At 41.5% G+C, this 13,936-nt stretch overlaps 1 protein-coding gene across 2 annotated transcripts; it reads right to left on the reverse strand.

Moving 5' to 3' along the window:
- Positions 1-898: 898 nt before the first annotated feature.
- pdp1 (pyruvate dehydrogenase phosphatase catalytic subunit 1) lies at positions 899-13,515 on the reverse strand. Of its 2 annotated transcripts, XR_014894428.1 has the most exons (10): positions 13,365-13,515; positions 6,997-7,323; positions 6,749-6,916; positions 5,911-6,122; positions 4,915-4,996; positions 4,274-4,368; positions 4,013-4,181; positions 3,710-3,928; positions 2,265-2,743; positions 899-1,781 (listed from the first exon to the last, which is right to left on the reverse strand). XR_014894428.1 is itself a non-coding variant. In XM_085292188.1 (9 exons), the coding sequence occupies exons 2-9, from the start codon at positions 7,246-7,248 to the stop codon at positions 2,363-2,365; spliced, it is 1,578 nt and encodes a 525-aa protein (XP_085148314.1). In that variant the 5' UTR covers positions 7,249-7,323; positions 13,365-13,515; the 3' UTR covers positions 899-2,362. The 2 variants fall into 2 exon arrangements, 1 of the variants encoding a protein (XP_085148314.1); XM_085292188.1 differs by having other exon boundaries at positions 899-2,743.
- Positions 13,516-13,936: the final 421 nt, after the last annotated feature.

Genomic DNA, 13,936 nt, shown 5'->3' on the forward strand with positions numbered 1-13,936 from the left:
CAAGGCTGCTGTGTTAGCTTGTGCTTGTGTGTTCAAGGATCTTTTAAAGGATTAACTAAAAGCAAGTAAAATGCAGATTTATACAAATAAAGATTTTATAAAATCATTACTACAATCCTCTTTTAATATGTTGATCTTCTCCATGTGAAAGGAGTGGGGGGAAAAAAAAAATCAGAAGAAAGATTAAAATTTGGATTTATTTTAATCACAAGCTACAAAAAAAAAAAGAAGATATTTTTGACTTTTGCATCTGAATGCTGCATTGCTCACCGGTCACTTCATTAGGTCCAGCTTGGTAATACCAGATTGAAGCTTCTTTTGCTTCGGAGCAGCTTTAATTATTCATGGCACTCAGAAATACTGAACTTAAATACTCAAACCAGCCCATCAGGAACCAACAACTTTGCTGGGTTCATAAAGAGTTAAAATCATTCAGTTGCTCCGTTTCAACTACAGCAGAGCACCCTGATGTGTCTACATGCCTAAATGCAATGAAGTTGCTGATTCATCAATATTTGCATTAACGAGCAGTTGAACTGGTGTCTCTACTGAAGCTGGCCCAAGTGCATCTGTTAACTTATAGGACACAGCTGTAGCACAAATCTCCGACGACAGCATAGCGACAGGTTTGTGTTGTAGTTAAACCTCCTCTGGCCTCTTTTTGACACTTGGCCTGTTTGGCGCAACAGCACCACCTAGTGGCAGCAAACACAGTAAAGCTCCAACTGTCCCATGAGCACTGCGCCACATGTAACATTTAACCTACCTGTGTGTATAGTGACGACACACCTGAGGCATACTGACCTTCCAGGTGTTTGAAGGTCAGAACCTTCCTGGCTGAAGCACTATTCTGGTGGCCTTCTTTGTATAACCCAAAACAAACCGAACAGTACCAGGATTTCTGTATTTGGCGTTTTATTAAAGCATTCCATATACAAAACTCAACCCACATAAGTTAAAATTTATACATACAACAGAAATGATGTGTCACATACTCCAAAAGCTGAATAAATAATATTTACTATTCAAACAGCTTCTTTCAAATGTACATTCTGCTCATTCAACAACCACAACCCTGATTTCTAAGTAACAGGAGGGGTTTGTTTGCTGCTTTGATTCTTATTAATCACATGAATGATAAACTTCCAATCTGCAACAACCTGTTACACTATAAATGACCTGTCATATGTATATGGTTTTTAACCCTTCAATATTTGGAAAAGAAACTCAAGGTAAAAAAACAAACAAAAAAAACAAACAAACAAGGTCAGTGTGTGCATTAAGGTGCACATTAACAGGAAGTCTGACTTTGATCCTCTATTATCACGGATACAAAGCAGCATTACATATGGAGAATAACTCCATTTGTTAGTAGACAGGTAAATATCAGTGTACTCATACAGCTCAGATCTTCAGTGAGGTGCTTTTGTCATTGCTCTGTGTGAAAGTACACTGGATTCAAAGTGAAAACGATCACTTATGTCACCAGTTCCTGACCTTTCCAGTTTGTGACCTTAAGGATGAAAAAAACATCTCTTCTTCCCAAGTTAAGCCTTTAATGCGAGCAGCGAGCACTCAAACTACAACTCCTTCCTCCCTAGTTTCTCTGTGTAACAGAATGACTTCCCTCTAACTTAAACTGTGAGCCCTCAACTTTATTTTGAGCCGTATGAGGTTTAAGAGTTGGCTTGTAGCCTACATTCTAGAGTATTTACCTCCACATTGGACGTGGACATCAATGTGAACACCTTAACACTCTGAAATCAGTGGAGTAGATCTCACTGTAAACACAGAACAAAGCATCTGTGTTTAGATTCACCAAGAACATCTCATACAATGTCACAGGGTAAAAACAAGTCAATGAATCAGCCCAGGTCGTAACAACAGTCCCTCAGAAACAAACTACAAAGAGAAATGACTGCATCCTGCTTGTAGCCGAAAACGAGAGCACGCTACAGTCGGGGCACAGCCTATTTAAAATCCATAATAGAACAACAGGTGGAGTCAGCCCTGTTGCTAAAAGCCTCATTGCTTTTTAAGCCACTCCCACGTCCTTTACCCTTTTTGGAAGTTTCTAGATTTTCAGTTTGTAACAGTGTCTTATTACAAAGAGAAGTGTACACGAAAATGGCAACGAGCGGCAGCATAAATAACACGTTATAAGAAACGTCATCCAGTTTTTAGCTGACATATTAATAAGAAACCGCAGCACTGCATACAGACAAATAACACTCTTTATATAGTGTTAAAACAATGATATTTACCGGTGGACAGATACTGAATATGGCCGGTTTGTCCTCGGTGTGCTTAGATACAGATCTGCTGTGTGTGTGTGATCAGCGTTACATGGCTAATGAGCAGCTCATGACTGGCCTTCCTGTCTCTGTGCTCCAATCACATGAGGGTTAAACTGCGTGATGATGATGGTGATGTCATCGCGGTACATGCGAGCCAGCTCCTCGGGCAGTGACAGCATCTTTGACAGCCTCTCGTGGTCCACTGTGCCAAACTCGTTGTTTCCCACCGCGTGGCGCATCAGGTGGGTGGCGGCGTTCTGATCTTCAAATGCTGAGGACGCACGAGCCTTTCGCTCCTCGAGCAGCCCCTGCATTTGTCCCAAGGTCACCCTGTATCCTCCGACTTTGAGCGGCTGATGCTGGTGGACCCCAGTCAAATACTCCCCGACGATACGAATCACTTCCTGCCTGTGGAGGGTCTCCCAAAGGCCATCAGAGCCAATCACCTGCCGAGAGAAGAGTCATATAATTGTATATATAATCTACCGAAAGAAATCATTAAAAGACCAAAATCACAATGAGATTCATGCCCATGATGAATGTATTTACACTTAAAACCACAACTGTAAGTCAGAAAACATTCAAGTGTAGTAACTGAAGCCGGCATGGGAGCTGTAGCTAACATTATTCATTCGCTTGGGAAAATACTGGCACTGAGAATAAGTCATCTAAACCTAATTATTTCTTCATAAATACAGCCTTTGTTTGAAAAGGTCACACAGCATGCATTAGCTAGATATTTCCTCAAAAGAAGAGCTTTCTTTTTAATTAAATAAATAGCACAGCCCACTTTTACATGCAATGAAAAAAAGGTACATCTGGAGGATGGATGCCTACTTTGAGGAGAACAATGGTACAAACATCAGGATTCAGAGCACATTATTCAGTTCTCAGAGTTAATTAGATGTGACTCATAAAATCTGACATTATTCAGCCTATTGACATAAAATATAGACCCCAGATCCATAATGTGTTTAATTTTATAAATAGAATAAATGTCCAGGTGTCAACTCTTTGGATCAGTTCCTACGTCTCGGATTTATGCGGGGCTTTAAATCAACTAATGCTGGGCCCTTTAACCAGTGAAGAATGAGAGCTTTGTTAAGAATGGGGATGATGTTGCATTGATCATCGTGACTGTAGACATACAAGTTTTCAAAATGTTGAAGGGCAGTATATTTTTGGGACAGATGTGGAAAAACGATAAGACTGCCAGGAAATAAATGTCCTGATGTAAAACACATTGTATGTATTTTGTATGACACAGCAGCGGGGGTTAGGTTAACTGACAGGCCGGGATCCTGTCCAGGGTTTACCCTGCATCTGTGACAGCTGGCATAGGCTCCAGCTCCTGAACTGGATAAGCAAAAGAGAATGGATGGATGGGTGACAGCACCGCCGCTGCATCTTACCAGGAAGCGATCCTGTGGCCTCAGCTTGTGATACGTGATCTCGGGCTCAGCGGTCAAGTAAGGAGGGGTGTGATAGTTCGGGGGGATAAACTTGGTATGCTCATTTTCGTGAAGCTGATCAGGTCCGGACTCCAAGACGCGCTTCTGCAGCTCAATGCTCCACTTGAACTTCACATCCCCGAACGCACGGAAAGGCATGAGCAAGCCGAGCAGCCGCTCCTGACAAAGAAGAAAAATATGGTGGCGAGGTTTTAATAAAGGTTGTAAACACAATCACAATGAGCAGATTAACGAGTGCAGTACCTGACGGATGACCGTTTTTCTCTCTGATGGAGGGTGTTCGCTCCGTATCCGAGCCACCTCGCTCTCATTCTGGGCGTTATGGTCATTGGAGAATGTGTGAGCGCTGAATGAACCATCCTCCTCTTGGACACCCAAAACTGCCCGAGCATCTCCTGCATTGGCTATAAAGCTTCAGAAACAAAGAGACAACGTTACAAAAAAATCTATTTCATCCCTTTAATGTTGCTATAATGCATTAAACCATGTATTTATTGTTCATACAGGTCTGGTCCATCAATGTGAGCCACACAGGCTGTTGCTCCAGAAAAGGCCACTCTCAGAACCCAGTAGTGCAAAAAAGCATTTGGGTCTCCAACCTGCAGAGCAAAATAAAGCAGGAAAGGACTGTGCTTACTAGACAGGCAGGCACTGACACACAAGCTCCCCTTTGAGCCATAAAAGTTTAAATTTGGATGCTCACATTTTTTGGCATTGCTGCTGTGGAGAAATGTTATTCAATATGTGGCTTAATGTGTCAAACTGAACTCAAGTCTTGGCACAATTTAAATCAGGCTAACATGTCCGTGATATTCTGAATTTGTGCTCAGCCAATATCAGCTTACACTGCATGCGGGCACACTATGAGGAGGACTGCCCTGGGCTACAACTGCAATAATAACCACTGCAAGTTTCATAATGAAGCTGAAATAATGTCAGACATGGAAAGTAAATCAGGGAGATGATAAAAGGCCAGAAATTACTCTAATGATAAAATGAGTCGATGACACTCAGGGTCTCACTTGGGAGTTAATTCAGAGCTCCTAAGTTTGCCTCCTTAAAGTAAAACTTGGAACATAAACTAGTCACACCAAACTGTATTAGCATGTTCACAAGGCACACCTTGGATTTTTTACAGTTCATACCTGAGCTTCCAGTGAAATATCATTGTCGAGCCTCTTGAAGGCATTCAGCAACGCCTCGCGGGTGTCTGGAACGTCACCTGGGCTGAAAACAGGGAGAACACTTGAGTGAATCGGATAAAAGCAGGAGGCACAGGTCGAGAACAGAGACCAAAAACAGCACTACTGGAAAACAACACACCGGCCTATGTTGGTGTGGGTGTGCTGCTACCAGGTAAAGATGAAAATAAAATGAGAAAGAAGGAAATGTTTGCCAAGGCCAAACACTGGGGAGAAAAATTACACTTCTGTGAATCAGAACAGATGACGGTCTACTAATGCTTTTGACATACTGGAAAGGCCAAAAGACAAAGAATGCATTTGTAAACATCATACATTAACTGGACATTTTATTAGGTACACCTTGAAGACAACAGAAGATGCAGGCCACTACGACTCCTCGGGTAGGCTGCAAAATGATGTTTATGCTAAGGGGGCCCAAACTGTGCCAAGAACATTTCCCCTATACTATTACACCACCAGCAGCCTGAACTGCTGATGCACAGCAGGATGGATCTGTGCTTTCATGTTGTTTACACCAAATTCAGACCCTGTCATCCAAAATGTCACAGCAGAATTTGAGACTCATCAGACAAGGAAAGCTTCTTTTGTCCAGTTTTGGTGAACCCATGCAAACTGCATCCTCAGTTTTCTGTTACTAGCTGACACCACTGGGCGGTCGTCTTGACCATGTCTACAAGCCTAAATGCACTTAGCTGCTGCTGTGTGATGATCTGATTAGACGTACCCAGTGAAAACCCAGGCAATGAACACACATTTGTGAGGCAAACGCTGAGCTGAGTCCAGCAGAGGCTGCTTGAGAAAGTTTGAGAAACGAATTGCTCTCATTTTAATACAAAACGCCCGGGGTGGGGGGGTTCTTTGTTTGTTTCTTTGTTTTTTAACACAGTGGCCTTTAGACGTAGAAGTGTGTACTCTGCTGACTTTCACATTCCTCACCTGGTTAGATCGATTAATTCCTGCCAGTAGGTTCGAAGGCTGTTGAAGTAGAGCCTCTGAGCCTCCCTACTGAAGTAGTCGTTGGGGTGTTTGTGCCACTGCAAGATGGGACTAAGAGCCCTGCCGGCCTCCACCGCTGCCTCAAGCTCACACAGAGTGTTGTGGGGCAGCAGTGACACTGCTATGTAGTAAAACAACCGCTCACTCAGCGCCTGCAGAGAAGAGTTTGTTGCACAGGAACGACACACAGTGGCAAACATAACACAGAAAGGTGCATCGTGCCCCAACAGCTGTGCAGCCTTTCAAATATTTGCACAAAATGAAATATTTACACATTGTTAGTTTGCAGATTGCACCAAAAAAAATTCAAGCTGGGATAGGCTCCAGCGCCCCCCGCGACCCTGAAAAGGAGAAGCAGAAGCGAATGGATGGATGGATAGTTTGCAGATTGCACCAAAAAAAATTCAATCACAATCGTTTGGATTTGCAAGCTACGCCTTTAGAGCAAAGAAAGCTAATCAGTTAAAATGCTATGCAGGATAACTGTGTCAGAGCTAGTGACAATAAATGTCACTGAGGAAAAATAGACCACAAATTATCGACAATTATGAGGTTTTTTTACTCAATCTGACATGTCTGAGCATTTTCTTTCAATATTCAATTCAATACGAGCTAAATAATCAACTTTCTGGATAAAGTTTGATGAAGAAAATGAGGGTCTGCCAAGAAAAACAAGAAAGAAAAAGTAGTAAGGTTTGAGTTTGAGTCCAAGCTACGCTGCTGGAGAAAAGTAAGATAACCAGTTAAAATGACACGCAGGCTAAGTGTCCCAGTTTACCTGTGCACAGGCGCAGCCAGCGTGGCCGTCAAACACGCCGAGCAGCATCCCTCGCGTCTGCAGGCACGTGGCTGCGCTGCGGCGATCTTCGATGGGAGCGTTGGCTGGCAGCTGATTACTTTCGAAACCCATCACCGAAGACACATTTTTCCCATCAAACTCTGGCACCTGGGATTACAGCATGAATAGTAAACTACAGCAATGCTACTACGGATGGCAAAATGCATTTTATCTACAACCCAACAAACCTTAAAGCTGTACTCGTTGGCTTTGAGAATGGAGTTGACCTGCGGAGGGGTGAGGATGTAGCTGTGGAGAACTGAGGATGTCTGGTAACTTCTTGATGGCTGGCGTCGTTGCCACATGTGAGCCGACTTTCTTGAGGCAGGTAGGTGAGCTACAGGCCCAAACTGGGACTGGTGTTGTTGGCATGGTAACAGACTGGAGGCCAAGACCTTGGAGCGAGGCAAAGCCCTGAGCAGCTGAGATGTCACAGGCATGGCTGACGGTACCCTGCAGGCAGGCAGGCAGGCGCGCACACACACACACACTCTGCAGTGCTGATGTAACCACACCTATTGAAGAGGTACAGCGGTCAGAGAGCAGCAGATGGAGGTCCTTTTCTTTAAGCTGCATTCATCAGCAGAGGGGCAGAGTGTCCCTGGCATAGACCATTAAGCAAACACTGTGCAAACAAACTGGGATGATGTGACGAGATTTTGCAGCTGGTCGTAAGCTTTATGACAGAATAACGTAAAAACAGTTTTTCCATAGTAACTGCCGACATGATACTTGAAAGTTAATGTTCAGACAAATCCTTTAAACCTGACTCCTGCAGTGACCATTCACATATTTTGCCTGTGGGCAATTCAGATTAAATCAGTTCGCTGGTTAAATGTTGGGCTGTTGATTGACTGCTTGCTGTACTGGAAACTTTATGGAGCCCAACATTACTGTGAAACAGAATAGGTCAAAGTAAGGGATCCATGTAAAGATGATGCAGTAAAAAAATACATGAATTTCAATACTTCTGTGTAGGGCTGCTCGATTATGGCAAAAATGATAATCACGATTATTTTCACTGAAATTGAGATCGCGATTATTTGACGATATTTATTTAACCCTTTAAGACCTACTATAGAACCAAGTCCGCCAGAGCTTATATTATTTTTTTACATGTTGTAGTGCCATTTGTGGGAGCATTTCAAGTTGCTAAATAACTGTTATAGCCCATATTTTAATAATATGTATGCATTAAGTCCATAGTAACTACATTAATTGCAAAAAAGTGCAATAAACTACAAAAAAATTGAAAATCGTTTTTGTTTTGTTTTTTTACATATATTTCTACTTGGAGAAATTTAAGAGGCTTATCCTTCAAAACTTTAAATACAAAAAAGTTGCAAAAAATAGTTTACAACAACAGGAAATTTATTTTGAGTGTCTTCATAGTTTTATTTTGGAGATACACCAATTTTTATATAAACTGCAGGTAAAACAAAAAAAACAATCCTATGATGCAAATTTGCAAAGAAAACAGCACGTGCATCAAAATAAACTATTTCCAGCAGTGCAATTCGAGTTCAAAGCATCCCAGAAACTATTCAGAAAAGTCAAACATGACCAGTAGAGGTTTTTAAGATATACAAGTAAAAAACTACATTTCCGCGAAAATGACGTCACTTCCGGTTTCGGCCAGGAAATGGCGGACATGCGACAGTTCGCGCTGACATCTGTTTCACTGTGGGAAGTGTTATGAACAGCTGGTGTTTCTGGAATATTATGTTTTTGTTCCTGCAAGCGCTTTTTATGCAATTTTTGCAAAGCTTTATGTGGAAGGAAACCGTGACCGAGGACAAGCTGATGGCATAAGTTGTAAGTACAACTCCTCCGGTTTCATATGCAAAACAAATTATTGCGCTAGCTTACATGGTTCAGATTCTACAGGGATTTAAAAGTAGTTACACAAAACGGAGCGTGCTGCTCTGACCGGATTTAAAGGGTTAACAATGACTTTAAAAAATAATATAAAATAGTGTGCAACACCACTGAAGTTTTTTTTTTTTTTTTTTACCTCTCTTTTCAACCAACGGCAGTCACTCTCCTCTCCAAATAACTTCTGCTTAGCTTTCCGAGCTTCCCTCGGGTCCTCTTAATCAGCGGTCTCCAACCTTTTTTGCGCCACGGACCGGTTTATGCCCGACAATATTTTCACGGACCGGCCTTTAAGGTGTCGCAGATAAATGAGGGAGGGGCTAATAATCGGCTCAGTCATTTTTAATGATCGTTGAAAGCCCATATCGTAATCGTGATTAAAATTCGATTAATTGAGCAGCCCTACTTCTGTGCTCAGGAATAGTTGTGTTGAGGAGGGGATCTTTAAATAGTTGTGATCTCTGTATCGCCATTTCTTTAGCGCTTAAACACACAGCATGCTGACCAACTACATACTGGATGAACAAGTCCTTCATTGTTTGAAATAGGGCTGCCACAATTAGTCGACTAGTCACAATTACGTCGACAATCAAAATCGTTTACGACTGAATTTAAGAGTGTAATAACGGACTGAAACAGAAGATGGCAGCGCTGCCCAGAATTCATAGCGCAGCCCAGCTCAGTTTCCAACAATGGCAGCAGCTAGTTAGTTTTAATATTACTCTTATTGTGTGGATGCCCTTTGAGGGCATCCACACTATTGAGTTCCTGTTTCTATTTATTCCACTATATTCTAGTTGCTTCCGTACACTTTTTGGCACTTAACGACTCCCACAGTTTTTATCCGATTTTCGCCATTCAAACTTTTAAAAAATTCTGCTATTTCTGCTAATGCGGGCTATGACTTTTGGTGCTCATAACTTCTATACTTTTTGAGATATTGAATTTTTTTGCAATATTTTTTGCCCATTTCTGCCATATTATCAGTGGCCTCACTGATTTTCCTTGCCAGGTTGACCTGTGTTCTAGCTCAGTGAGATGAGCATCCGTTCTCAGACTGGGAGGCCTGGGTTCAAATCCCGCTTATGGAAACATTTCTTTCAGTTAACAGTTAAACTTTTTTAACTCTTTTCAGCAGAAATTCTGCTAATAGAACTCTTTTCAGCAGAATTTTCACCTCTTTTCTGCCCAAATTCTGCTTAATTAACCTCTTCTGAAAAACTTTCAGCCTTTTCACCTCTTATTAGCACAAATCTCAGCTGTTTTCAGAAAATACTCTTTTCAGCAGAAATTCTGCTAATTCACCTCTTTTCTGCCAAGTTTTCAGCCTTTCACCTCTTATCAGCACAATTCTCAGCCGCTTCCGCTCATTTTAGCACAATTGTCAGTCTCTCCGCCTCTTCTTTGTGAGAATCAGTTTGGCTCAGTGAGATGAGAAGCCGCCTTGAGACCAGAAGGGCAACGTTCAAATCCTGCTCTAGGGCAACATTTTTTTTTCAACTTTTTCAGCAGAAATCTTCAGCGTTAAGGCATCCACACAGCATTTTTGCAGGAAATGCAAATTTTTCTAGTTATTCTTTCTGGGTCACAAAATAAACTTTTAACATATTTTTAGGTGAGAATGTAGCTTTGTAAACCTCAAATATCTTCTCAGTTTATCAAGACACCAACATATTTTCAAAAGCGCTCCGACGCTTTCGGAGACGTCTGTTACCCACTAGCTCAATAGCTAGCCGGGGGCAAGGCTCACTAGAGCCTGTGAGAACACCGGACTCCCGGCAAATCGGTTTCAAACCCACCATGGTCTTTCGCTACTCAGGTTAAACATGTAATATAAGTCACTTAGATAACTTAAAATGTTATTGTTTGGCTTTTTTTTTGTATTTTATTTGTTCCTGAGTAAATCGGTTTGGCTGAGATTAAAGTTGTAGTTTTTACACAGCTGAATAAACCTCAAGAAGACAACCGATTATCAGAAGTGTGAGATGCTCGGGAATGTACTCCGGCGTCCCATTATATTTTAGATAGCAAGGAGTTTATTAAACTTCACCGAAACAATCTGCAAATTTCATTACAATTTAATAAACTACCATCTTGTCTTTACTTTTAGTTAGCACATACCTTAAACACTTAAAGCTGTAAGCTAATGATAGTTATATAAGAGCAGATGCATGCTGGTGCGGTGCAATAAGCTGCACGCTGTACGTCTAATGGATGCATGATCTGATTAGTCCACTAATCGCAAAAATAATCTGTGACTAGTCGACTATCAAAATAATCGTTTGTGGCAGCCCTAGTTTGAAACAATAGAGAAAGAGAGACAAACAGAAGGTCCTTGCTGCATAATGTGTTACAGTAGTGCAGGACCACAAAGCCTCAATTTGAAGTAAAAACATTTATGAGGCTGGTCACTTTATTAAGTACAACTATTCAATCAGACGATCACATGGCAGCAACTCACAAGCATCAGAATGGGGAAAAACGGTGATTTTAGTGACTTTATATGTGGCATGGTTGATGGTGCCAAAGGGATGGTTTTGAGTATTTCAGAAACTACAGATCTACTGGGATTCTACCAAACAGACATATCTAGGGCTTACAGCCAAAGGTCTGAAAAAAGTAGGTGAAAAAGTAAGTGGGTGAAAAGGCATCAATGCCAGAGGTCAGTAGAGAATCACCAGACTGCTTTAAGCTTATCGGAAGGCAACAGTAACTCAAATAATAACTAAGGTATGCAGAAGAGCATCTCTGCATGCACGAAATATATCAAACCTTGAAGCAGATGGGCTACAACAACAGAAGACCACACCAAGTGTCCCTTCTGTCAGCTAGTAACAGGAAACTGAAAAATTCACACAGACTCATGGTGCCTTGTATTAATCCTTGTGGTGTGGGGGATGTTTTTTTTTCTTTTTTTTTGCACACTTTGGACCCTTCAGTACCACATGAACATTGATAAAGCGCCTCAACTTACTCGAGTATTGTTGCTGATCATATGCATCCCTTTATGACCACAGCGTACCATCTTCTGATGGCTGCCTCCAGCAGGATAACACACCACGTTCACTGCACTCAAATAGCCTTCACAGTCAACAGATCTCAATCAAATTGAGCAATTTTTGATGTGGTGAAACCAGAGATTCAGATCATAGATGTGCAGCTGACCAATCTGCAGTAATAGTCTAATGCCACTGTGTCAATATGGACCAAAATCTCTGACAAATGTTTCAGGCACCTTGTTGAATCTGTGCCACAAAGAGTTAAGACAGTTCTGAAGGCAAAAAGGAGGTCAAAACCAGCACTAGCAATGTGTACCTAATAAAGTAGCTCCGGTGAGCGTGTACTCTCAACAAAATTGCTCTTATTCATAAATTAAATTTGCATGAACACTGTGTTGAATATTTAGAGAAGAAATGTCAACTCTCAAAGATATTGTTACAGTGATTATGTCCCATAATCTCAGATAGGGGCCAGTGTAGAGCCTCCTTCAGGAATAATAGAAAGTGTTTTAGTTTAGTTTATATAGTTTGACGAGGTTTAACCATTTCTGTCCTGGAGTATTGAGAAAAACCTGGATTAGAGATAGCGCCACTGGAGACGACATCTGCCGTGAGTTGTACTCTGCACTCTTCTCTATAGGTCAGCAACTCTGCACACTGACTGTTAAAAATAGCCCTGGCAGTAACTCGCCCCTGACATTTAGTTCTTGAATCTAAATGACTGGTCAGGATGACCCAGTAAACCGGATCCTCACTGCAACTGTTCATAAAATCTGCCCTCATTTAATAATTTAAGACGAGTCACGAGAACAGGGTGAAAAGAGAAACCAACAGATATGAAACTTCCTCAGCTGATTCTGAAAACAGTCAGATACCTTTATGTATTTAAAATGGTAAGAAGCTACATATCCAGACATGCAAATAAGGCAGTGTGCATACACTTCCAGCAGTCAAACCTTAATAGAATAAACAAGCAAATGTGTACTTTGAGCGTTTTCTTTCCACTAGTCTAAAAAAGAAAAGAAAGGGGGAAAAAGACCTGTATTACGGAAGTAAAATAGCGTCAGAACTGTAAAAATAAAATTACCAGCTCCTAAAAAGACGTTTCCGCTCTATGTTTCGCCTGTTATATCTACAGACCATCAAAATGTGGAAAAACTCTTAAAGTGTGCGGACAGTGATGGAGCAACAAAGGTGATGGATGCTCGGGTAAAAACGTACTCCTTACAGTGACGGCGTCTTGCAGGCTGACCCCATATGGAGAAAGCCCAAACTATGTGTGAGGCACACAGACCACTGAGGGCCCGTCCCAGCTTGGATCTCTGCAACTAAGTTGCCATGTTTGTTGTCATCACTAGCCTTTCCTTGCTAGTTGCAAAGCAGGTCTGTAAACCAACCAGCCAGTATTGGAGGAGTCCGACTAAAAACATGGAGGCGTAGTCTCAGAGCCACAACATGACAATAAAATAGGAACAGGAAAGCTGTCAAACAAGGTTAGTTAAATGGGTACAGTAGCCAAATTCATGCTAACGGCTGCTAGTGGTGTCCAGGTTACACCCACCAAACTGGATACGGTTTGCTTACATAAGACGCGACTACACCCGGGAAAAATTCTCCGGACTTCAACGCATCTTAACCTGCAAGAGTGAAAAGTTCAAACGAGGTGCAAAGTTATGGCTTACCTCAACCAGCGGATGTAAAGAAGTTATTTGAGCTCATGGCTTAACGCCGACCCCTCTGTGTATCATTCGGGAGCGCCACCCGGCGGAGTGAACTCTGATTGGCTAAGGGCTAGCAGACGTGATGACGTAGAAGCATAACCACATGCACAAAGTCAGGATGTGCTTTTTAAAGCCCCACTTCTAGATAGGATCAGAACTGCTGTGACCCAAGAAAAGCGATCCGCTTTTTAGTTTTTAGTATATGTAAATTTTATAATTTAATAAACAATTTTATAATCTGTACATTTATAATGTTTTATTTTGTTTCTGAATTTACAATTTGTCATTTGAAGAATAAAAGAGTCTTAAAATAAACCAGAAAAAAAAAAGATTTGTTAAGTACATCTGTTCCTCTTATCCTTCTAAATATCCACTCAGGCAATCAAGTGGCAGCAACTCAATGCATTTAGACATGTAGACATGATCAAAACGAACTGCTGAAGTTCAAATGGAGCATCAGAGTGGGGATGAACAGTGATTTAAGTGACTTTGAAAGTAGAATGGTTGGTGCCACACTTCTCCGGGTTTCACAG

The sequence above is a fragment of the Mchenga conophoros genome, linkage group LG11 (genome assembly GCF_057382185.1).
Source record: "Mchenga conophoros isolate Kocher_MC1m ecotype Shallow Benthic linkage group LG11, M_conophoros_male_GT1.1, whole genome shotgun sequence".
NCBI lineage: Eukaryota > Metazoa > Chordata > Actinopteri > Cichliformes > Cichlidae > Mchenga > Mchenga conophoros.